This window comes from Toxorhynchites rutilus, chromosome 2 (genome assembly GCF_029784135.1).
Source record: "Toxorhynchites rutilus septentrionalis strain SRP chromosome 2, ASM2978413v1, whole genome shotgun sequence".
NCBI lineage: Eukaryota > Metazoa > Arthropoda > Insecta > Diptera > Culicidae > Toxorhynchites > Toxorhynchites rutilus.
In genome coordinates, this window is record NC_073745.1 from 320,481,528 (window position 1) to 320,505,865 (window position 24,338).

The 24,338-nt window shown below is 37.6% G+C and overlaps 4 protein-coding genes across 4 annotated transcripts in view; 3 read left to right on the forward strand and 1 right to left on the reverse strand.

Moving 5' to 3' along the window:
* Nucleotides 1–17,053, forward strand: part of LOC129768754 (zwei Ig domain protein zig-8-like) — a 33,032-nt gene extending 15,979 nt beyond the window's left edge. The window contains exons 3-7 of the mRNA XM_055770616.1: nucleotides 4,546–4,926; nucleotides 16,226–16,363; nucleotides 16,432–16,577; nucleotides 16,639–16,798; nucleotides 16,853–17,053. Of these exons, the coding sequence (XP_055626591.1) occupies nucleotides 4,546–4,926; nucleotides 16,226–16,363; nucleotides 16,432–16,577; nucleotides 16,639–16,798; nucleotides 16,853–16,980 (953 nt within the window). The 3' untranslated portion in view covers nucleotides 16,981–17,053. The remainder of the gene's footprint in view (nucleotides 1–4,545; nucleotides 4,927–16,225; nucleotides 16,364–16,431; nucleotides 16,578–16,638; nucleotides 16,799–16,852) is intronic.
* LOC129768755 (E3 ubiquitin-protein ligase RNF114-like) lies at nucleotides 17,024–17,912 on the reverse strand. Its single transcript, XM_055770617.1, has 2 exons — nucleotides 17,708–17,912; nucleotides 17,024–17,645 (listed from the first exon to the last, which is right to left on the reverse strand). The coding sequence occupies exons 1-2, from the start codon at nucleotides 17,826–17,828 to the stop codon at nucleotides 17,251–17,253; spliced, it is 516 nt and encodes a 171-aa protein (XP_055626592.1). The 5' UTR covers nucleotides 17,829–17,912; the 3' UTR covers nucleotides 17,024–17,250.
* Nucleotides 17,913–19,197: 1,285 nt separating this feature from the next.
* Nucleotides 19,198–21,584, forward strand: LOC129767081 (uncharacterized). The gene is made up of 4 exons (XM_055767699.1): nucleotides 19,198–19,308; nucleotides 19,379–20,083; nucleotides 20,138–20,299; nucleotides 20,529–21,584. Exons 1-4 carry the CDS (start codon nucleotides 19,306–19,308, stop codon nucleotides 21,582–21,584), a joined length of 1,926 nt encoding a protein of 641 aa, XP_055623674.1. The 5' UTR covers nucleotides 19,198–19,305.
* Nucleotides 21,585–22,051: 467 nt separating this feature from the next.
* LOC129767082 (uncharacterized) lies at nucleotides 22,052–23,068 on the forward strand. Its single transcript, XM_055767700.1, has 3 exons — nucleotides 22,052–22,728; nucleotides 22,793–22,902; nucleotides 22,967–23,068. Exons 1-3 carry the CDS (start codon nucleotides 22,209–22,211, stop codon nucleotides 23,066–23,068), a joined length of 732 nt encoding a protein of 243 aa, XP_055623675.1. The 5' UTR covers nucleotides 22,052–22,208.
* The last annotated feature ends 1,270 nt before the right edge of the window (nucleotides 23,069–24,338 follow it).

Genomic DNA, 24,338 nt, shown 5'->3' on the forward strand with positions numbered 1-24,338 from the left:
AAACAACTGTCTCCGCTGTCCAGTGGTCCAACTGGATAATGGAAGGACAGAAAGAATACCCTTACGCCTAAATGGCTACTGTGTGAATGTACCATATGTAATGGAATAGAAGGAATACTGGAGAATGGCAACTGTGTAATGTGCTAATTATAGATATGATAACCATGTGACATGTACACGATTAAAATTCGGCTCTGTTACAGCTAAATACTAATGAGCCTTAAATAAATAAATGGGATAAAAAAAAAGACGATAGTGGAGTAGGAGTGCTTTTTATCACATTTAAATCCATTTCCATTTTCGAACGAAAATCAATTTCGTTAGCGCAAACATTTGTGTTTCATTTGTATGGCAGCCTCCCCTTGGAGAGGGGGAGGAGTGTCGAACCACCTTAGAACATTTATTGCCTCCTAAAATCTCCACATGCCAAATTTGGTTCTTTTCTTGATTAGTTCTTGAGTTATGCAGAAATTTATGCTTCATTTGTATGGCAGAACAACAATTGTGTTTCATTTGTATGGCAGCCCCCTCTAAGAGAGGGGGAAGGAGTATCTTATCACCATAGAAACATTTATTGCATCCTAAAACCTCCACATGCCAAATTTGGTTTCATTTGCTTGATTAATTCTCGAGTAATGCAGAAATTTGTGTTTCATTTGTATGGCAGCCCCCCCCTTTGAGTGGGGGAAGGACCGTCTAACCATCATAGAAACATTTATTGCACCCTAAAACATACACATGCCAACTTTGGTTTCGTTTGCTTGGTTAATTTCCGAGCAATGCAGAAATTTGTGTTTCATTTGTATGGCAGCCCCCCCTTAGAGAGGGGGGAGGGGTCTCAAAATATCACGAAAACCTTCCCCGGCCCCAAAAACCCCTACATACCAATTTTCATGTCGATCGGTTCAGTAGTTTCCGAGTCTATAAGAATCAGACAGACAGACAGACATCACTCCATTTTTATATATATAGATATAGATAGATAGATAGATTAAACAGGGTCCGAATGTGCCCCACCACTATCCGAAGACAGATCATAATTTTATCTAATAAATAGACCTTTATTTCCCCGTTGTATGCACGTTTTTTTCCTTTCATATTAGTTACTAACGGAGGTGGTGTACTTAAATTTCTAAATCGTTCACAAAGGAATTAGGGAAATACTTACAACTTCAAGCTCAAAAGATTCGAAACGTGTATGAAAAAGGGCACTGTGTTGTTTTCGTAAGTAATAAACGACCAGGGGATGTCAAACCATATGACAGCTGTTAGTGGAAGGGCTGTTAACTTACTTATATTTTTAATTTGGTTGAAAATTGTACCACTTAATTTTTACAAGCGTTGTCCGAAACTGCCCCCCTTTCCCCTACAATAGAGTATTTTTTTCGCTTGGATATAATATAATTGATTCACAAATCTATAGCCATAGTATTAATTGAAGATTTCTGCATAAAAGATCATTTGTTCATCCTTTTTTAGCAGAATCTTACCTTTTCTAGCACTTAACACAGCAAACAAAATAGTTAAAACAACTACAAATACTGAAAACTTCACGATGCTTCTTTTTTACGAAATTTGCTGACGCAAACATTTCATAACTGGTTTTGACTTTCACGTTTTTGCAAATGCTTAGTATTATAAATTATAGGCTGTATCGAAAGCTGTAAATAATGGTTTTCATTATTCAATTAACTATCACATTAAAATTTACTAAATCTACATTTAAAAATTATGTGTTCGAAATTTGAGACAAAACGGCACAAGGTTTTAATAGAAGGATAATGAGGTTACAGGAGGACCAGCACAGTCCTCACGACGATTCCGATTTTGGGGAAAGATATAAAATACGATGTACCGTTTTTTCTCATATTCAGAAAACTTTAGCTTTGATGGCCATTAAACAGACTCTCATTACTCAAAATGGTACTCTTTGGCGAAATTAATTTTATTTTTAGATACTATAGAGCCTTCTTTTTCATTTGACTACAATAAAATTAATTTACAAAAATACATATTCATGGTGAAAAACCAAAAATATGTTTAATAACTTTTGTCTCAAACTCCGAACACCATTTTTGTCACTGACTCATATTCCGAACAGAAAAAAAGGAATTTTTCGAAAAATCATAACTTTGAAACTACTGGACCGATTCATATGATCGATATATCCAATTAATGTCAATTAGCTAGTATTTTTTGGAAAAATGTCATGCTCGCAAAAAAAATGAATTGTGCTTTCGTAATTATTGATTGTATTTGTTTCTTATAGTTTACATGGTTTCGGGACCAAGGGCGCTATATCGGTATCGATACCTATAAACGATGTTAAAATCAAATCTATAACCCAAAGAATGTCAGGGGTTTGAATACTAAATTATTAATAACATTAAAATTCAGTAATTTCACACTTAAAAATGAAGTGTTCGCATTTCGAATCATGCGTAGAAACTTGATTCATATTCCGAACACTAATTTTAATGAATATTTCTGCATAAAATATCATTTTATTTCATTCATTTATCGTAGATTCTTACTATTCTAGCACTTAACATGAAAACTACAAACAAAACAGTAAAAAAACTACAAAAACTGAAAAAATAACGATGCTTGTTTTTTACAGAATTTGCAACGCAAACATTTTATCATTGGTTTTAACTGCTTGATATTTTAAATTATAGGCTGTATCGATACCTGTAAATGATGTTAAAATGAAGGCTATAACCCAAAGAATTTCAGGGTTTTGATTATTCAATTATTTATAACATTAAAGTTCAGTAAATTTACATTTGAAAATGAAGTGTTCGGAATTTTAATTATGTGTAGAAACATGATTCATATTCAATATTAATTTCAATGAAGATTTCTTTATTAACTATAATTATTTTCACCCATTTATTGTAGGTTATTCTATTCTCTAGCATTTAACCTGATAACAACAAACAAAATAGTTAAAATAACTACAAAAACTTAAAAATGAACCAAGCTTGTTTTTTACGGGATTTGCTAACGCAAACATTTTATCATTGGTTCTGACTGTCACATTTGTGCAAATGTCTCATATTATAAATTATAGGCTGTATCGATATCTGTAAATGCTGTTAAAATGAAGTCTATACCTCAAAGAATTTCTGTGTTTTCATTATTTAATTTTTTATAGCATAAAAGTGTATTAAATTTACATTTAAAAATGAAGTGTTCGGAATTTGAGACTGTTCGGAATTTGAGACTGTTCGGAATATGAGACAAAACGGTACCTACAGCAAAGTCGGGAGTACAGATAGTGTTGTATATTTCGTGATTGCGTGATTGTGTATCAGTTCAAAACATTTCTGAATGCAATGTTGAAATGATGCACCACTATTATTTTGAAACGAAGCTTATACTATGCAGTTCTAAACTGAACATATTGGTTACAAAAGAATTGATTTTTTTTAAATCTTTTTAAGAATACAATTACCGTGGTCAACTTGAATAATACCGATTTGAGTATAAAGGGTCAAGTGTGAATCAACGACAATTTCATGAGATCTTGAATGATTTGTAGTATTGAGTACAATTCAATTTCATCACAGTCTGAGTTGAGACACACAGTCATTTGTAAGGAAACATGAGATCAGCCAGTTCCATGCGTATACATCAACTTAAATTGCTTCCACTCCTCTACAACAACAGAATGCTGAGTACGAACCCTTCAACATAAAACCGTGCTACCATAAATTACATTATCTTCCACAGAGGAAGCGTCTAAGCTACACTTAATCATGCCCTCGTCATCAACACCATCTCTTATGATGAGACGGCATAATCGACACCTGCTGCGTAACGATATTAAAACTGTTTCAATGGCATGTAATCCATACGAGATATTCACACGCTAATCGGGCGAACAGTATGGGTGTTTATGGCGATTAGCATAGATAAATATAGAAAAGCGGATAAATGTACGAGGTGAAAATGTGCGACGCACATAATTAGGCCGCTATTCTTGTGACTGAAAGACAGAGACTTTTTCATATTACTTTCAACATTCGTGACACTGTTTACAACTAAGAAAAACAGAATGGTTTGAATGATGCTTTCAACTTATTTTCCCATTAACGATAGCGTATCACATGTTATTAGTATTTGGTGGGATACACACAATTGAAATATTGGTTGAGTTGTTTGGTGACAAACTACTTTGCGCTCAACCAAAAAAACGTGCAAATGAGACATACATACAAATATTTGCAAAATGATTGTTGTGTCTACCTATTGTTGTTTGGCCTCGAAAAGCGATGAAATAATTCGTATATGTCATCCGAGAGTAATTTTGTCAGAACACAAAGTGATTGTAAAACCACTGCAGTATGTCCGCAACGAAAAATACACGACATTTGTATTAGACTCCGAGCGCTTCGAAGAAGCGTCATAACTAGAACGGAGAATCACCTGTTCGGCTAATGTCCTCCCATATTCACACCGTTGCAAAGCATGTCGCATTCGCAATAACATGTCAGTGTCACAGTTCATCTCACTGAATCTTCTCTTCTATCTCTCCTGCAGATCTCACCGATGGTTTGTATAATTACCACCAGTGGTCACCGAGTACAGTGAGGCCTCCCCAGAAACCACCTGAGCCACAATTTGTGATGTCAGTCTCGAAGAATGCAACCGTCCGAGAGGGAGATCCGGCCTTTCTGAGCTGCAAAGTCGATAACCTGGGTGCGTACACCGTGTCCTGGATCCGGCACAGCGATTTACACATTCTAACCGTCGATCGGTACACGTACACGGCGGACCAGCGTTTTCTGTCGCTCCACAGCAACGACACCGACGAGTGGATCCTTCACATCAAGTGGACCGAGCGGAAAGACACCGGCATCTACGAGTGCCAAGTTTCGACGCTGCCCGTGAAAAGCTTGGCGCTGTATCTTATCGTGCTGGGTGAGTAATTTTACGTAAACGGGTTCGTGAAACATGTGAAAACTTGTAAAACCAACACGCTAAGAATATATTTATGGTACTGTAAAGAATAGCAATAATCACATAACTCTGGTAAAATATAGAATCCTGTTTTTGTGTTTGCATAATTCAAATATGCCTAACAATATCCCGTAAAAGTGCTTTATTGATATTTTTTTCAAACTATTGCCGAACCATGCTGCCGCTTGTGCCAGCTTCCGGCAAGAAGAGATTTGACACGTTATGGGTTGTTTACACATACCAGTGGCTATGTTAAGCGCACACCATTTAACTACTCGTGATGCCATGACGTGGGTGAACTTTCGTAAACAGAATGCTAGATGCTAGAAGATTATTCTAGTTTTCAGCCGGTGCTATAGTCCTATAGTGTGTATTTTACTAGAGCGGATTATTGGGGGTAGTATAGTCGACCTTTTCGCGTTTTTGCCATCATGCCCATTTTGGCAGCTGCTGTTTTGTAGTTTGAGCTTCAGCTGTTATTAAATTCCGGGAAAAAATTTGATACAAAAGCGGTAATCAAACGTTACCATTGAAATACAATGTTGTCATTTGTATCAAATTCTGTTAGGTTACCTAGCGAAAAACATGGTAAGTACTGGATCTACAATAATCTGAAAACTGAAATTGTAACTAAACTGAAGGTGTATATTTTTGATTCATAAGTGTTTCAATAAAAATATAAGACGCATTCCATGAGATTATGCACCGAAGAACCAAATTTCAAATCTGGTTTTAGGAGAAAATTTAATATTATTATTTGAATAAGCACTAGTTACATCATAATTTTTTTTTTGTAAGAAATTTAATTTTTATGCACCAACCTTTGAGAGAGGCGAGTTTCTAAAACTACATAATTATATTTAAAATATTATAGGTTTTCACTATCTATATGTTTCTTGATATATCTCTGCAAATGCTTAACCAAATTTCAATGTCTATATATCATTGAATGGGTGATTAAATGCTTGTATGAAGAGCCGTGGGAAGACCTGCGTTTCATTTTGTAATTTATGAGCAACAAGCATTTGAAAAACAGGTATTTTGAAGCGTAGGTTCAAACATTTTTATACTTGGGTTTCTCTGAGCAAACAATGGAGGTCAACAACCCTCAAAATTTGATTGAGATCGGTCCACAAATAGAGGAGTATCAACTGTCTCCAGAAATTGTTGGCACGTCACGAATTGTGTACAATCCATTCCATTCTGACGTAACAACATTTTGACTCACTACAAACACTTTTTTTTGCGTTTTCATGAATAAAGCACACAAAATTAAACGACGTTATAGTAAAATTAAGAAAATTTCCAACAAGAATCATCAGTTGGAGAATATTTTATAGTTAGATTGGCTTGTTGTCAGTCAAATACTTTTGTGACGTGGCAACACCGGACTTTTTGCTGTTTCGGACTGTTGAACATTAATGATTGATTAATTACAGTTCCGTTTCAAAACATATAAATGATCTTTCTCCTATGTTCTATCAACAATATATGCACGTAGATTCCATAATGTAAGATATAGGGCCTGATCACGAACATCACTGCCACGTACGCTTTCACGTCACTTACACTTCACTTAATCTTTTTGTGTCTATCATCATGGTCACGGACAGTTGCGTGTAAAAATGAACTCCGTGAAGTGAAAGTGTTCATTCCCATTTATAAGAGACATGTTGGTTGCATAATGTCGGGTGTTTGAACGTTGTGTCGGTTGCATAATTTCGGACGTTTGAACGTTATGTAGGTAAAATTAATACAGCGTATGAGATAATATTCCATTTAATTAATCGTATGTTTTAGAATGACAAGTTTGCGATTATATCTCGATGATTAGTTTACAGAATCAAATGCTGGCTCAAAGATTAGGAGGAATACTTGGTTGCTCGGAAATAATGTAGTTGTTGAACATATAGGAATGTAATTTCACGCAAGAGATAAAACATGACTATTATGTTTAATAATCGAAATCTCACATACGCTTGTACTTAGCTCTGTCTTACTCGTTTGATTAGTGAGAAATATTTAGAATCATTTTTTATTAACCGTTTCTACAATTTTGATGAATAATAATATCTTTTATATCTCGGAACAAACCCGAATTTATCCACCTCACGATCAGTATAATCTGAGCTACTCCCATATGGGATTCTGAAGTTGAATCCTCTTATCCTTCCCATTCTCGTGTAATTTGATACACGGGACATGGGGTTTGATTTAATTATTTAAACAGAAACTGGTCAGCACTTTTTTAATATTCTTTCATTCAAAGAATGTCTTCAAAACAATACCGTTGAAAATATTTATAACGTAAAAAGTTAGAACTATCGTCCTGATTCTGGTCTGGTCCGTCAATTGTGAAAGTTTGAATTAAAAAAAACTAGCTCTGCAATGTTGGAAAAACTTTACAGTTTTTATTGACGTGGGACTACGTCTAACCGGAATATATGGGGGGTAAAATGAAAACATAAACACTGAACATGCAGGAAAAAAGGCATCTATCGCAATTAATAAAATGTCATTTTTCATTAGAAAAATAATTGAATAACTGTAAAATGTTAAGCGTTATCTAAACGCCCTAACTGCCTCGTTTTGATTGGCCCGATTTACGGTTTCCCCAACACAGACTTCAAAACCAAGCAGCATTGGCGAAATCGACATTGCAAATACATGCAAACTGCAATCAATACATACAAATGGTTACTAAGCTAAGATAGTCCCACGTCAACCTTGCGGTTATATCATAGATATAACCCACCCATTTTTTATATTCAAAATATCAACAAATCAATATTATACATAATCAATCATAATGATCGTATTTGGGCCATTTTGCCATTTTATGATATTGCAACTCTCTCTTAGTCTAATCCTAAAAAAAATTCTGTTCATTCAGGACAATCGGAAGTAGACCTTCGCCATGTTTCAATGGGCCTACGGGAGCTACATTTTTAATCCTTAATTGTCATAGCCATAGCGCATTTACCGAATCCAAATAAACAAATTTGAGTCCGCTGGATACGTCAGAATTTCTTTCTAAAAAGGCCACCAGGCGGGTAAATTGCTGTTTGTTTATCTTTTGTTTCTTAAACAAGACAAGACAATATGCAAAATGTCAGCCAAAAAGCTAAATAAATACGAAATTAAACTTACTCCATTCCGCGTGACTAGCTTTTACCATCGAAAACACAAGTGACAAATATACCTGTTTTTCTCCGTGACATGACAGTATGGTGGTACTCATAATAACACCGAGTTCATCAAAGTTGTCACGACGGATGAACACTTTTACTCACAGTGACAGCCGTAGTAAGGTTGTATACAATTCACTTCGTTTTCACCGTGAAGTGACGTTCGTGATCAGGCCCATAATCTTATTTCATCTTCCGGTTTGCTGATGGTAGTATTGAATGCTAAAAAAATATAGAAAACCCATACGATATGGGCTTATCAGCGAAAGTCGAATATCGTATTCCGATGCCATTTTGGAATCGAGGATGGTGACTTCCGGTTCGTTAAAAACGGATATAAAAGGCCGGGAATGGCATGAAATCCCACAATACGATCGTGAATGGTAATGTTGACATATATCCATGGGTGCGCGAAGAGGAATAAAAAATAGGATAATGTTTGATAGTGAGAGATAGGATTTAATTGAAAGGGAGATAATGTTTGAGTGGAAAGAACTTAGCCTTAGAGCGACGTGTGTGGAGTTATACAAAGAAAGTGCACATACAAATGCACACGCAAACATCAACGATCGAAGTCAACGTCAAAGTCAAAGTCATCTTCAACACGCAAACATAAACGTCCTTGCACTGGTATGTGCGCGGATGCATACAAAGAGTTTATCAAAAGTTTCTGACAGCAAAATCGAATGCGTTCCCCCTGTAGTGAGTGCCACTCGATGAACCAGGATTGTGCTAGCTATTGATGGCAAGCGCCAGAGTGAACGTGTTAAACAATCACGATATAAAAACTGGAGGTCGGTTTAGGACCACCCCGACATTTTCCAAATAAAGTCTGCTTCATTTAATATTGGAACACAAACAATTGCGTGTAGTTCAGTCATTTATTAACGAATTCATAATTTGTTTTTCATACAAATGTAGCATTTTCTTTACTCTTTCATAAAAAAAATTAAAAAAATTATTCATTGCTGTTTCGAAGAAATTCTCGTACTTTTCCCGTAATACGGCACATTAGGCGGCGCACACCCTTTTCGTCCACCGTTTTGGCGATTTGATTCCACCAGTTCTTCATTTGAGTCATGTTCCTAACAAGTTTTCCCTTTGCCTTAAGCCTCCGCTTCGTGATTGCCCAGTATTTCTCTATCGGCCGGAACTGGGGGCAGTTTGGGGGGTTGAGGTCCTTCGGTATTACGCTGACCCCGTTCGTTGCGTACCATTCCATAACCGTTTTGCTGTAATGGCAGCTTGCGAGGTCCGGCCAAAACATTACTGGACGGTCGTGGGCACGAATAAACGGCAGAATCCGTTTCTGTAGGCACTCTTATTTGTAGACTTCTGATGTCATTGTCTTGTCAGTGAGAAAGACTTTGGTTTTCTGTCCACAACTGCATATCCCCTGCCAAGTCATGTACTTGCAGGCGAATTTATCCGCAAACACGAACTTAAATTTTGCAGGTACATCCCCCCGAGCCGTCGTCAAATAAAATTTTTGACCTGGGATTTGCCCAAAGTCCGCCTTCACGTAGGTCTCATCGTCCATCAGAATACATCCGTCGAACTTGGTCAGCACTTGTTCGTACAGCTTTCGAGCACGGATTCTGGCCACATTGTTCTGCTTCAGCGTCCGATTTGGCTGTTTGCTGGCTCGGAATGACCTTATTCCTTCCCGGAGACGAATTCGTCGCACCGTACTGTGAGCGGCCTGGAACTTATTGGCCAAATCGCGGTCTGAAAGATTGGGATTCCTCTTGACGGACTTGATGACTTTCCCACGCAGTTTCCGGTCGACAGTTCCACTCCGACGCTTCGAATGCGGCTTCCGAGCCGTCGTCAATGTTTCCTTGTACTGCTTGATAACACGCCATACGGTATTTCTGGGCATTTTAAGCTGTTTAGCTAGCTTAGATGCCGACAACAATGGATTTTCAAGAAAACTGTGCACAATTTTATCTCTCCGTTCGGCTTCCAGTGGGTGAAAAAAGTTTCCAAATCCGTCCACTAGGAGCGCCACAATGAGCAAAAGAATTTGTTCCAATATTAAATGAAGCAGACTTTAAAGCTATACCGTGTATTACAGGTAACAGGTAACAGGTCGATTCAATTTATATAGATTATTTTGATGAACATACCATAAACAATTCAAATTACCTTGTTTCGCAATGATTCGCAATCTAAAAGAACACAGAACTCATTTTGCACACAGGTCGAATATTTTTCTTCTCTGTTTTTGAAGGAATGAAAACGTAAAATGGCGCTAAAACGCTAGAATGAAAAGAGCCAGAAAAAAGTCAGCATATTATCAAATTGTCAACGTTTTGACACCTTTCATTTGACTCTATTGAAAATTCAGTAGGAAGCACCGTTCCTGAGATACAAAGGAGGGTAGGTTCATAACCACCGGTTGCGTTAGGACCACCTTCCCCTATAGGATGGACTTTTGGAAGGGGAAGGGGAGACCTCAGAGGAAAGTAAGAAGTATTCGGAGTAATAAAAAACAAAAAAAAATAGTATATCGCTTGCTACAATACGGTAAAATTCTTATTTAATACAACTTATTGAATGTGTGACGTGTGACAACGCTCCGTGGAGACTGTTTATTCGCACAGAGCGCGTTGTCACGTCACAAAATGCATGCCGTCAAAATGTATTTTTTTGCTAGTTTTTCGAAAAACTGAGTATACAGGAATCTACGTTCATCTTTCATTGACAAATCATAGAACAAAGTTTATTTGTATGTTCTGAAACGGAACTGAAAATACAACATTAATGTTTAAAAGATGGAACCCGCAAAAAGACAGGTGTTGTCACGTCACATAAGTATTGGGCTGGCAACGAGCGAATTCAACTGCAATATATTCTCCAACTGAACATTCTTGTAGGAAATTTTCTCAATTTCACTTTAAAATCGTTTACCATTTGGAAATCGTGTGATTTATATATGAAAACGAAAAAGAAATCTGTTTTTGATGAGTCAAACCGTTGTCACGTCACGCTGGAATGGGTCATAATATGATTTCACAAGCTCAAATATTCTGCATGGTAAAAACAATCTCAAACACCACGCTTCTCTCTAGCAGTAAGAGATTGTTCAGATTTTGCTGGTAGCTTAGGTCCAGATTTTTTGAAAATGTTTGGCATCTTTATCATCCTCTTTGCTTCGGGAAAGCGTATGCTTCCTAATAACCTAGATATATCGAACGTAACTCAAAACAACAGGAAAAATTGGTGTGTTTAGGTACTACAGTAAATTCATTGGCTTCATACGGCAACACCGTTTCTACAGGATTTTCTTCTGTTATCAGAAATTTCATTGATGATTAGTCCTGAAAGATGGGCTTTTCTGTTAATAGTACGAGCTGCCTGCCTATGAATGTTTTTTGATAGGGGACTAAGTCTATTTCAATGTTTTAATTGGAAAAAGTGAAGGATTTTGAACGTTAATATCTCTTCAATAAATGAATGAATTTTGATTCCGTAGCTCGAAATCACGATGTCCATTTAAAATATGACGTACGACGAAGTTGTTGGAAAATCATTGAACTAATCTACATATATAAAAATCTCGTGTCACGGTGTTTGTTACCGAACTCCTCAGAAACGGCTCGACGGATTTTGATGAAATTATGCACAAAAAACATGGTAAGCATGAGAATAGGTTGTAAACTATATACGATATCGCTAGGATACCGATTATTAAATATTTAATACCGATTAGGGTGCCTCTATGCAGAAAAATCTAAATATTTTTTTCAAATTTTGCTTCAAACAATACATATAACCACAAATTTAAACCCCCATATCCTATTTTTGATCACGATATTACTAGTTTTGTACAAACAATATTCAAATAATTTAACCGTCGGTCGTTTTTCAAACAGAACGAATGTATTTATGTTGTTAAATGACAAATGGCGCTATATCGAACATTCATCCACACATTCGCAAGTAACCTCGCTTCGTCTGAAGCCAGGCGTATCGCCGGCGAGCTGGAAGTATTTTTGAATGAGCACAACGAATTATTGAAATACTTAAAATCACACTTGCTCGGTTTACAAAATGACACTTACGGTATAGTAATCAATCCTGATAAAACACGTGCTGGAGAGCACGTGTGTAAATTCAATATGCAAGCGTTAATAAAATCATAGAAGGTGTCTGCACAATGACGCTAGAAATTGTGATTCGAAGAAAAAACAATAATCTGGAATTCATCGCTAACGACTCTCTCCATGTTCTTTTTCAATAGCACTAACGTTCCCATCGTTCGTCTTCTCATCTTAGTATTACTTGCATCATTTTTAATAGTACTTAGTTGAGATTTCCATACCAAACAATACGCCTTGAATGTATTCTGAATGGCAAGCTCTAGAATGTGTGTGACCACAATGCAAGTCAGAAGAAATATCTTTGACGAAAAATGCCCGACCCTCTTCTGAAAGAACTAGATGAATATTGCACAAACATTAAACAACATGATCCTGCCACAGGTATTCCACTCATCATGAACATCATTACTCATTTTGAAATAATGGGCCTGATTCTCGAATACACTTCACGGTGGAAACGAAATAAACGGCACGCCATTGAACTACGCTTTACGAGTTAGTGAAGTGTCCAAGATAATAATGAGTTTTCAGGCAGAATGAGCACTTTTCAAATAAAAAATCATTAATGAAAATTAGCTTCTTCGTATCAAACTGGTATTCAATGGGAGTGGAAAGCTTTGTTTTCTTCATGTGATATAATAATCTCATACAAAAATTTCATCTGAAGACAATCTGATATTATAATGATAAGTTTAGTGGGAAACTAATCTCGTATCCAGATGTCGACACCATACCGTTGTCATCGCGGATACGTTTCAATCCGTTTCCACCGTGAAGTGTATTCGAGAATCAGGCCCAATATTTATCAATATCAGACGAATAAAATAAAGGAGTGCGCTCGATGGATTTTATGTGTAGTGTATGATTTAGAGAAGGTAGAGAGCGAACGACTGCGATTCCTACGACCTAATCAACATAAGTGGCTTGAGGAAGAGAAAATTTACGCTTGGTAATGAAAAATTAAAGGATAGAAAATAACGAAAGTGAACACGGAGCAACGAAAAACACAACCACACTCGACGCCTGCTCGATCCCTTCAGAGGAGTTCTCAGGTTTCCATACGAAAACCATCGCGATTGTTGTTCGATATAGAGTACGCGCAATGAATAAAGAAATCCATCACTGGTTGATTTGTGAGGTGTTTATCCGATTACGAAATTTATCGCCAATCCGATTGGCAATAGAAGTTCTTTCGGTTACCTTCTCAGGTTTCCCAAAAGTCACAGAAGCGATCCGATTTCTATGAAACGAACGGTCAACGAATAACGAAATATATCGTCGGGTTGATTGATTTCAGAAGAATTCTCTTGGTTACCTTCTCATGTTACCTCGCGATTGGGGTAGATTCTACGGTAGAATAAAGAATACGCGCATTGAGCTGCGGAATATATCACCGGTTTCAGGTAACCCATTAATATTATCCATCGTCGGATGTTTAAGAATGCGACAAATTGAAGATCCCGCGATACACTGAATCACGAAATATATTATAGGTATGTTTCATTGTAGAGAGGTTTTTCAGGCCACCTTTTCAGGTGGTCCATGGTGTCAGCTGTCGTCCGATGTTCGAGAATGTCAAATTGAATCACGAAACTTGTATTGTGGTTGTGTTTTCCAGGTTACCTGTTCAGGTGGCCCATGGTGTTTAAGAATGTGTAAATTTGAAGGGTCCACGACCTATTGAATCGTATATTGTATGTGAAATGAATATGTGAAAAATAAAAATATTCATCTGTCTTTAAAATACATCGCTGGTCCGTTAGTCGAAATACATTCGATTTCGCAATTCAGTTTCGTCGATTGGTTGAGAATCCGCGTTTACAGAATCATATCACTTACCACAGTGAATCCTGATTATTACCTCTTCTCACTAACAAACTATCTCTTCCATGATAAACGCAAGGGAACCACGCTATAGAGGCGAACCTTCTGGCCTTCGGGCGGCGAATATCATACTAACATTCCTTCCCTCCCCCTGGTGATTGTAAGGACGTGGCCGGCGTCGTTATTGACCATTTAAAGTTCGAATCACCGAAAATTGCACAACGAGATTGATTTACTAGTCCCAAGCGTCATTCTGTGTGTTCTTTGTGCAATTTGGTTGGTTCAGGTCAATCGCGGAGAGCAACTACGAATTGTACAGTCTACCGAAGCTCAAGCTCAAGCTCGTTGATCGTATTATTTTCACATATTCTCGTTGGAGAGCTTCAACCCTTCTCTTCGTTGGCCGAGGCATTTTGATTGAATGTAATACTTTTCCGTTTACTGTTTTTGAAAGCATAGGCAGCCGTGGCAGTGTTCCGAGCTCTGCAATACAATTTTCCTACCCAATGTTAAAGTTGCTAAAACATACATTATTGACCCGACAACGTTGAAATAGTAGTTGTATTGATATCAACACAATTTTATTCTATTGATTTTAATGACATGAAACGCTATGACTCAGGAATAACATTTTATTGAGTGGTTTTTATAGCTGTTTCGATGATGTTGTCTGGCATCAATACCGAGAAAATAATGATGCTTTCACCAATACAAACAAAACCATTGCCGAAAATTGAAAAATGAAAATTTAACTTTCAGAGCACAAGCTCGAGTTTTCCGACGTTCTTTACTATACAGTGCGATAGCGGATGAAAATTTAATATCTTGTGAGTCATCGACTAGAGTTTGGTTGATATTACTTGATGGGAAGTGTGCGAAAACGATTATTTTCTTCACACTGTTACCCAAAATTATTGATTTTCGGGCGAGGGGTGAAGGAGGGAGATGAAAGAAATAAGCGCAATTGTGGCAGCCATTTGTGGCTAGCTTCCACCTTCACCTTAAAGTGAAGCAATTATCCTACTCAACCCATGTGACTTACATTTAAATCTGAAAAATACTACTCCAACCATGTGTCAATACTAACCGTATTCGTCAGATTTAATAGAACGAACTATTTGGATGTGGAATGTGGCTTATTTCGATGGATAGGTTGAAATTGTGCCCTACGGCACAACAAACACGGAAATAATAACATTTTAACAGACGTTTATTTATTCGCGACGGTTGACAGAGTTCTGCCGAATCGAGACAAAATATTATGAGAAATAGAGTGTAGCTTTCTTAACATTCGAACACAAATTAAAAAGATTCTGTCTACGCCTTCTCAAAATTACATGGCTGCTATGGATTATTGTTTACATTATAAGTTTTCTCCAAGCAGCAGTCATAAAGACCGGCATTGAGCGACAGACATATCGGAAACAATTCCATACAATCGCAATCATCCCGAGGCAAAACTAACTCATCGCCCCGGCGCTTCAGAATGACATAATTTTTGTCGTCATACTTCTTGTGTATTGTTCCCACGTTTCTCATTTTTCATCCCAACGTCATACCATAAAGTCATCACGCCCCAAAACCACTGCTTTTGCTTGTAGGCGTACGGAGCAACCGATCTCGCCATTTATCCTGACTGAGAAGAGGTGTCGTGCGTCGGTATGAAGGTAATAAATTCCCCGCATATTCTGCCGGTTGCATTTTCCACACTTTTCGCACGTTGTGATATCCAGCCAAGCCAGAGAGCCGGAGCCCTCCCCTTATTTCGGAGACGTGGTGATGTGCTGCATATTTACTCCCAAGACGACGTTTATTGTGACACTCATAGCTATATGAATGCGGTTTCCAAGCTATTAACTGGTTAATTTACACCACTGTTGACACGACTTCGAATTCTTTTTGCTCCTATTCCGCGCAACTGTGTTTGTTGCCAATGATTTAAAATCGTTTTTCGTGCTTGGAGAAGGGGCCATGTTAACCCAACTCGATAAGTGGCGCGTAAAATACAGCTTAGAAAATGATCCGGTTAATAATCGGTCTGTTAGCGAGTTTGCTGCGTTTGATGTCTCATCCAAATGTTCATGTAATTGCTTGCCAAACTCGTCATCTAATTTTTTTTCTCTCGCTTTTAATGCTTTACAGATGAGTCCGAACTGGTTAGGAGACAGGATGACATACTGTATGATTTACCGGTTCCACCCAGTTTGCCGGAGCCAAAACGGAGCAGCAGCAGCAGCAACAATAACGTCGATATATACAACAGAATGTATTCGGATAGAGGTAGTTGAGAGTGGGATCCCCTAACATTCATCGCAGTTCAACTTTGAATAATATTTGAATTCTATTAGATTACCCGTACCTGGCCGCCACGACACAGATACTCGAAGGAACCATGGTATACGCGTACAAAGGCGAAAATTTGAATTTGACCTGCATAATCAATCACAATTACGACAGAAGGCCGAGCCATGTGATTTGGTATCATCAGCACGATGTGAGTATGTCATTTTTCTGCTGTGTGGACCTTCATTAGCAAGCTACATCTCTACTTTTAGATTGTTTCATACGATTCCCTTCGGAAGCGAGATAAATCTCCCATTAACAGCATCACTTCGTTCCACCTGATAAGGGATGCTGACTTCGATGACGCCGGCAATTACACTTGTGCGCCAGAACTCTATGCCAGTGCCAGCGCCATCGTTCAAATCCTGGACGGTAGGTTCCTATTATTAGCAATCGATTTTACATTCAATGCAAACTCTGCTGCAGGTGAAGAAACTCAAGACATAACTAATTCTGGACCTAACCACCGGCATAGGACTTTTCCACTGATTTTGCAAGTAACAGTCATACTCGGTCTGTGTATATTTTATCATCACCCAGACACAGCTAGATGATAATACTTTAAAGTGAATTTTAATGTCAAAGTTGTAAATAATTGAACACAAAATAAAGAAACGAACTGAATAAGTGTTGTTTGTGAAATTCACATCTACAGAAACTTGATTCGTTATGAGCTCTTCATCATCGTTATTACGATTATCGCTAGAATTTCAATAATTAAAATCAATCACGTTTCTATTACTTTTATAAAAACAAAACATATCCCAACATAAATTTCTCTATATATATCCAGACCAACAGCGTAGGGATCGAATCGATCACGTTCAAGATCTCGGAACTTCTGTCTTTCTTTTCTCCCGTAGTTTACTGGGAACTTTGCGACTCCTCGGTACAGAGCCTCGGTTCGTAACGTTACGTTCCTCGTCTCCCTGCTGCTTACCGGAATGTTTAGCTCTTCCCTTCAGACGATTAGCCGACCTGGTTACCCTTGGACTACAGCACTCTCGCGTCAGCCGAATCGTGTAGGAAGTATCGCAGAGAAACAGTGCTTTGATCAGTACCTGGTTGCATATGGGACAATTTTTATATTTCTCCAGCAGCAGCTTTATGCATTTATCACAGAACGTGTGCCCACAGTTGACGACCACTGGCTTCTCGAACACTTTGGACAAACAAATAGGGCATTCCCGCTCGACCATGGTCACAAATTTAGCAGGTCCTGCAACGGACCGAAAAGGTAATGAAGCCAGATTGTGCAATACTGCGCCTCACAACTCTTACCTCGATTGCGAAGATTATATCGGCACGACTGAATGAAGCTATTTTCCTCCGAAGAACTTGCATCGATGTCTAGAAACTGCAATGACTTTTTAACTTTCACCAAACTTACTGGCGAATCCATGATCGTTGACAAAAACTAGACGAAAACCAACAAATTTACGATATCCAAAAACGAAAAGAATACATTCACTGCTCTTGAAACGTCTAGTTGATTAGGAAAACAATTAATAAGGTACAAGATGAAACAGAAACAAAACACTATAATAGTCAAGAGGCATACAATATACAAGGTGGATTAAAACACTGAATACGTTTCGCGACATTAATAATTAGAGGTGAAAATGTCGCGGAACGTATTCAGTATTTTAATCCAGAGCGTATTAACCAGCCGGGTGACGTCTTTAGAGAACCCCCATTGAACTGACAGGAGCCAACATATTGGGTATCCCACTGACATTTTCCGTTTGTTTTCATATGAATTGGGTATCCCACTGACAGTTCTGCTTGAGATTTTGCTAACGATCCTAGCATCAATCATAGCACCCGGCTGGTATTAACCATTTTTACTGTTAACATAAGGCGTTACGGTATAATAATGATATAATTCTAATACGTGCATTTTCGCCAGGAAAAATGTAGCCGATATTGGGCTTACCGTACCCTGGGCATCCATATACTAATACACAGCATATGACAGCATCAAACACTCGCGAGAACTGCCAAACTCTCAAGCTGGTGTAAATCAAGGCGCTTAACATACTGCCAGGTGGGTCAAAATGTGAAAACCACTTTACAGCCATTAATTTACAGGATGACATTAACACACTTCTAAAATAAAAAATAATGAATAAAAATTTACTTTTCTATTTCGAATATGTATTCTATGCAATATGGTATTACGTAATATTGAACTGGAATGGTGTCTGATGATGATTTTATATTATAATGGCGATTTTTTGTAAATGTTGTGTGTTGTGAAATATATAGTCAAATGGTTAAGAGAGCGTCGTGTCTCCATTCAAATTTTAAGATTGCAAAACTGTCCAATCACTACAATCTAAACGCGCATCTCTATCGCATTGGGCTCGCAGCAAACAATCTTTGTGATTGTGGCGATGGCGAGGGGCGCGCCCTCCTGATTCAATACCAAGCAGCGATTCGAAAATATAATTTCATTACACAAAAAACATCTAAAATACCATGATTATTGACAAATATTCGTTCATTATATTTCAATTTTGAAACTACTAACAAAAATACGCAAAATAGTGTAATTACCATTCATAGTATTTAAATTATTGTCAATATTGACAAAATTATTTAAATTACCTTCATTACCAACAAAATGAACAGATAATTACACAAAATATTGCATAATTTACACACTTATTTAGGGTTAATACGAAGGGTAAAAAATATTTACATTGAGTTGGAGTCTGTGAGCGTGTTTAATGTCAAAAACCATGTTAGGTGATTTTTTCGAGGTTATTTTTTTGTTTTGAAACGATTCTTGAAAAGTGGGTCGAAATCTTGTCAAAAACATTTACTATCGTTGTTTGTTGTTGAAATAATTGGTCCGAATCGGAAAGCCATTGAACATGGTAAGTTAATAATTGATATTATGATAAAATGATTGTTTCAATTTCCTAATACATAAATACAATAATTCAGGACTTATTCACGAAGGATGAGGACACCGTTCACCGGGAGGCGTTGTGGAAAACAGTAGCGCATCATATTGAAGCTGTGCCGGTTGAACTAAGGAAAGCCTTGGAGGAAAGAAAATTCGATCGGCTCATAATTCTGGGAAATCTGGATGAGCATGCCATCGGAAGTCTCCCGTTGGATGTAGGTCCGAAGATTTTCCTTGGCTACATGGTAAAACGCATCCGAGAATTAACCATCCCGTTTTTGAATGCGGATTTAAACAGTCGCGTTGGTTCCCATCGTTCGGTGGATATAACACCGAACCAGAAAACCATGAAGAAGCGAAAGCATACGCCCACTACTTCTGCGGGAAGCTCGATGCTCGGCTCGATGGAAAGTGAAGCCGATTTTAACGCTAGCGTGTATCAGAACCGGATTGCAGTTCTCGTCGCAAATTTCTTGAACACAAAATCGGTGCCAGGTCAGGTGAAACCCGGAGATGTTCAAGTAATTGTGTCCAAAAATGAAGCAGAGCCTCCGGTAGCAAAAGTCGTTTGCGTCAGCTGTAAATTGCCGTGCAATGTTGCCTTGACCGAAGCACGACCTGGCGTGTTCCACCCAACACTATCTAATTTCTTCAAACACTACACCAAGTCACATCCAAAGTATACTCCTCCGGTCATGAATAAGGACATCCGGACAGCTTTTACTCGAACCAAGAAGGAAAATGTAAGAAATCAGGAGCAGCAGACAACAGTAACTGAAAGCAGTGCATCTCACTAGGACCTCTTGGAGTCAGACGTTCCCGGCGAAGGCGTTTTGGAGGTAGACGTTCCCGGCGAAGGCGTTTTGGAGGAGTATCTAGCCGAGGAAATCGAACCAGGAAACGAAGCAGTCACTATCGAGATTCTGGATGCTAGCAAAGCTGTCGTTGTTGACTCACAGGTTGGTTAGAGTTCCTTGAAACCCTAGAATGCTCAATGTTTTCCGTTTCACCCTTCTTTTTTATTAATAAATAGCTTGCTAAATGGTTGGTTTTAAGTTTTATTTATTCACATGACACTAATGTATATTCACAGTTCATTCCCAACATTTTGTCCGTGTTTGCGTTACGTGTTGCTGATTCAACGTTCTACTGATGCTAAAGATTTGTGTTATTTTTACTTCGTTTTAGTTAAAAGTCGCAAGTCGGTCTCGATCAGAAAATCGGAATTGGATGCTCGTTCGTGAAATCGATTCTAATCAGCCATTAATCACAAGCTATTATGAGTGCACTCAACGAATCGTTAATATAGCTGAACAACTCCAAACCGATTCGAGTTCGGGACGGTCGTCTAATTCTACACCATGTATCCTGGATATTGAAACGACTTCTAATACGGCTTCACCTAGTATGAAATCTAAACTCCTTCTGGAGCTCGTAAATCTCTTCAATGTCAGCGGGAAAAGGATCAAATTTGCAGATGAGTTTAAGACGTATTGCACCTACATGTATATTTTAGCAGGACCGAAGGCTTATAATACGCTTAAATCAACATTGCCGTTAATTTCGTTGAGAACTGCACAAAAACATCTACACAAAACTATTGATCGAGTTAAAGAAGGGGAATTGCGAGTTGAGCAGCTGAAGAAATTTTTGGAACTCACGGATTCTCCACCTGTTGTTTGGCTATCCGAGGATGCAACGAGGCTAGTTTCTAAATTACAAATCGATCCTGCTTCTGGAAATATAATTGGAACTCTTCTGCCGAAAGATGATGAGACAGGAATGCCTGTATTATTACAGAGAGACCTTGAAAGTGTTTCACAGATGAAAAAAGAATTGAACTCCTCCACACTGACCATCAACGCCGTAGTCACTATAGCTAGACCCTTAAAAAAAGGTGCCCCACCTTTCTGTTTGATGGTTGTGGGATGTGATAATAAGTTTACTGCAGCACCAGTAACCAAACGACGCATATTCGTAATAGAGAAACTAAATTCTGTTGGTATATTAGTTCCAGGAAGCTCTTCAGATGGCGATTCACGATATACATGTTCTCAAAAACAATTCTGTGGAATGTACAAAAATATGCAACTAACGAATGTACCAGCAGACTGGATCCATTGGTTCAATACTCCATTTGAGAATGATTACGGTCACCACTGCATTCAAGACACTGTGCATATCATGGGCAAGATGCGAAACAATTTGTTCAACTCAGGAAGTGGTATAAGAATAGTGGTATAGGAATAGGTAAGAATAGGTTGACATTAGTTGTCATTCATAACATTTCTACGAGCATTTCTATCAATATCATGTCGACAAATTTTTGTATAAACTTTTTTCAGGAAATTTCATCGCATCTAAAGCACACCTAAGGATCGTTGTTCAGAATATGCCACGCACAATACATAAATTGAATGTTGGAGACATTTTGTCGAATGACAAAATGAATTATTCTTCTATTACAAAGCTACTAAACCCAAAAATTGAGGAATGGGTTCTAACAAATATTCCTGGAGGTAGTGGAACTGTGATGTATCTTAAAATAATGCGATATGTGAATGAAGCTTTCATAGACTCATCGCTCAGTCCTCTATGTCGTATTTATAGGATGGCGTTGGCTGTAATGGCTCTCCGTATCTGGAAGACTTGTTGTAGGAAAAACAGGAGCTGCTTTATGATAGCGGCAAATATCTACGCGTGCATTGAAATGAATTTCCATGAATTGATCAAACTCATCAATTTCTTCAGAGAAAAATCAATGGATGAATACTTTTAGCCAACATTATTCGGCAGTCAAGATTGTGAAGAATTTTTTCGCCATTTGAGATCATTGACTACTTTGTGTTCAACAATTGTTAATTTTCAATGCTGGACTTATTGCATAGAGTTCATAGAGTAGACTTTATGAACTATGCAGAAAATATACTGCAATGTTATGGAGTCAATTCGAAGAAGAGTTCCAAAACCTGCCAGACATTTCAACTTCCGGGCCTAGAGGAAATCGAACAAACTGTTCTGAATGCCCAAGTTGACGCTGAAAATGAAATGTTGCACCTGGGTCTTCAGGCTGTGCATCCTATCTCAGCCTCGATCTCAGCATTATTTCCTGAAATAAGGTCTGAAATTCCTTTTGAAACACCCATCACGAACGAAGAACGGAATGATGATGAAGTCAATACATATGCTGATGCAGATGTTGACTTGGATGATGAGCACAACTATTTGGATCTCGATTTGGATCATTTGGATATAACTGTGGCTTCAAACGGTGATTCCAGCATGCATGCCGAGATGTATGTACCTTTGGATGTTGAAGATGAATTGCGGCTTATGCTAGGAGAAAGCGCTAACAACATTGAAATTAAACATCTCATCAAGGAAAATGGTATGTATGGACATAATACAAGTTTGGGTATTTAGCATAAACTATAACACGCTTCGAATTTCAGTATCAATTAAATCATCACGACTGTACTTCAAAATGCAGAATTCAGATGGAAAAGAAGTTTTTGTGAAAAAGTCAACTGTCGTTTGGTTGTTTAACAATGTTAAGGATACCGTTAGTTCAGATCGCCTATACCGTTTTGTTAGGAATAATGATAGGAGAGTTGATCCTATTTCAGCCCAGTCTGGAGGAACGCATGATGAAATTCATATTGGAGATTGGTGTGAGTTTAAATATAGGGCACATGGAAGAACACGAGTCGTGTATGGTAATGTGGTAGGATTTGAATACATCATCGGTAGATCGAAGAACTACACGCTGCACTGCGCTCCAATAAAACCACCCAGTGGCATTGTGCCAACAGGAATTTTTGTGTATGCTAACTGGTTTGATCGATGTGGCAATGTAGCGAACAAAATTCAACTTACTAACATTGTAAATGATGGTCGGATTGATATAGATTTGTACAAAACACATATCCAATCTCCAACATTTATAAACAATGTTATGACACTAGCTTGAACGCAGTTGTTTGTATGATTTGAAGTTTGACTATTCTAAATATATAATAAATACGAAAGGTTCACGACTTGAGGTTAATAAAAAGAGATCGAAAGAAATAAAAAAAATAGTTGATAATCAAATATTAAAACTCGGATTTAATTGAATTTACACAAATTGAAAAAAATAACCCTGGGAATATAAACTTTATAGAATATTCGGTAATTGCTACACTAAGACTTGTGTAATAATTTCGGTAGTACATATTTAAAAATTGTTTATTCATTAATAAATTGTACCCAAGATTACTGCCGTTCTACCGATGGTTGTCCCATGTTCTACACAAACCTTATGCACGCTGGGATAACCATGCATAGAACGGCAGATTAAAGTGTACTCAAATATTCTTTAGTCAACCATATCCAACCTACCATATTTTTAACAGTGCATTATTCTTATATTTCGTTGGTTTACCGAAAACGAATCTTGATAAACAAAATTATTTCAAGGTTTAACCTGCAAGGTTTAACGCCCATGGTGTGTGTAGAGCATCATTTCTTCAAGGTTCCCTCGGAGGTTCCAACTCTCACTAAATTGCGAAATATTTTAAAATTGTAATTTGAAGTACTAACTGTAAAACTATTGATTTACAACATTAAGTAAAAATGAGCGCTCACTCTTTCGTTTTAGTTTTACCTCGAGCCTTACTCTATGTTTACAGTCAAACACAATTTAAAACAATAAAAAAATTAAACGGCTACGATGTTGTTATTGAAGCATTTTTCATACACAAGCTATTTTGCCATCCAAATCATCATAAAAAGTCGTGAGCGTTAGAGGGTTAATTTACCAGCATCCTTCTCTAGTTGAAATCAGAGAGTATTTTGAATATTTCTCAGAATACTTTAATTATTGATAACTACTCCATTCAATTCCATAAATACCACAATAAAATATTAATTATTGTAATTATCATATTGATTCAATTATATATTATCATTATTGGTTGGTTCCTCTTTCTGTACTGGAATTACCTATTAAATACTAAA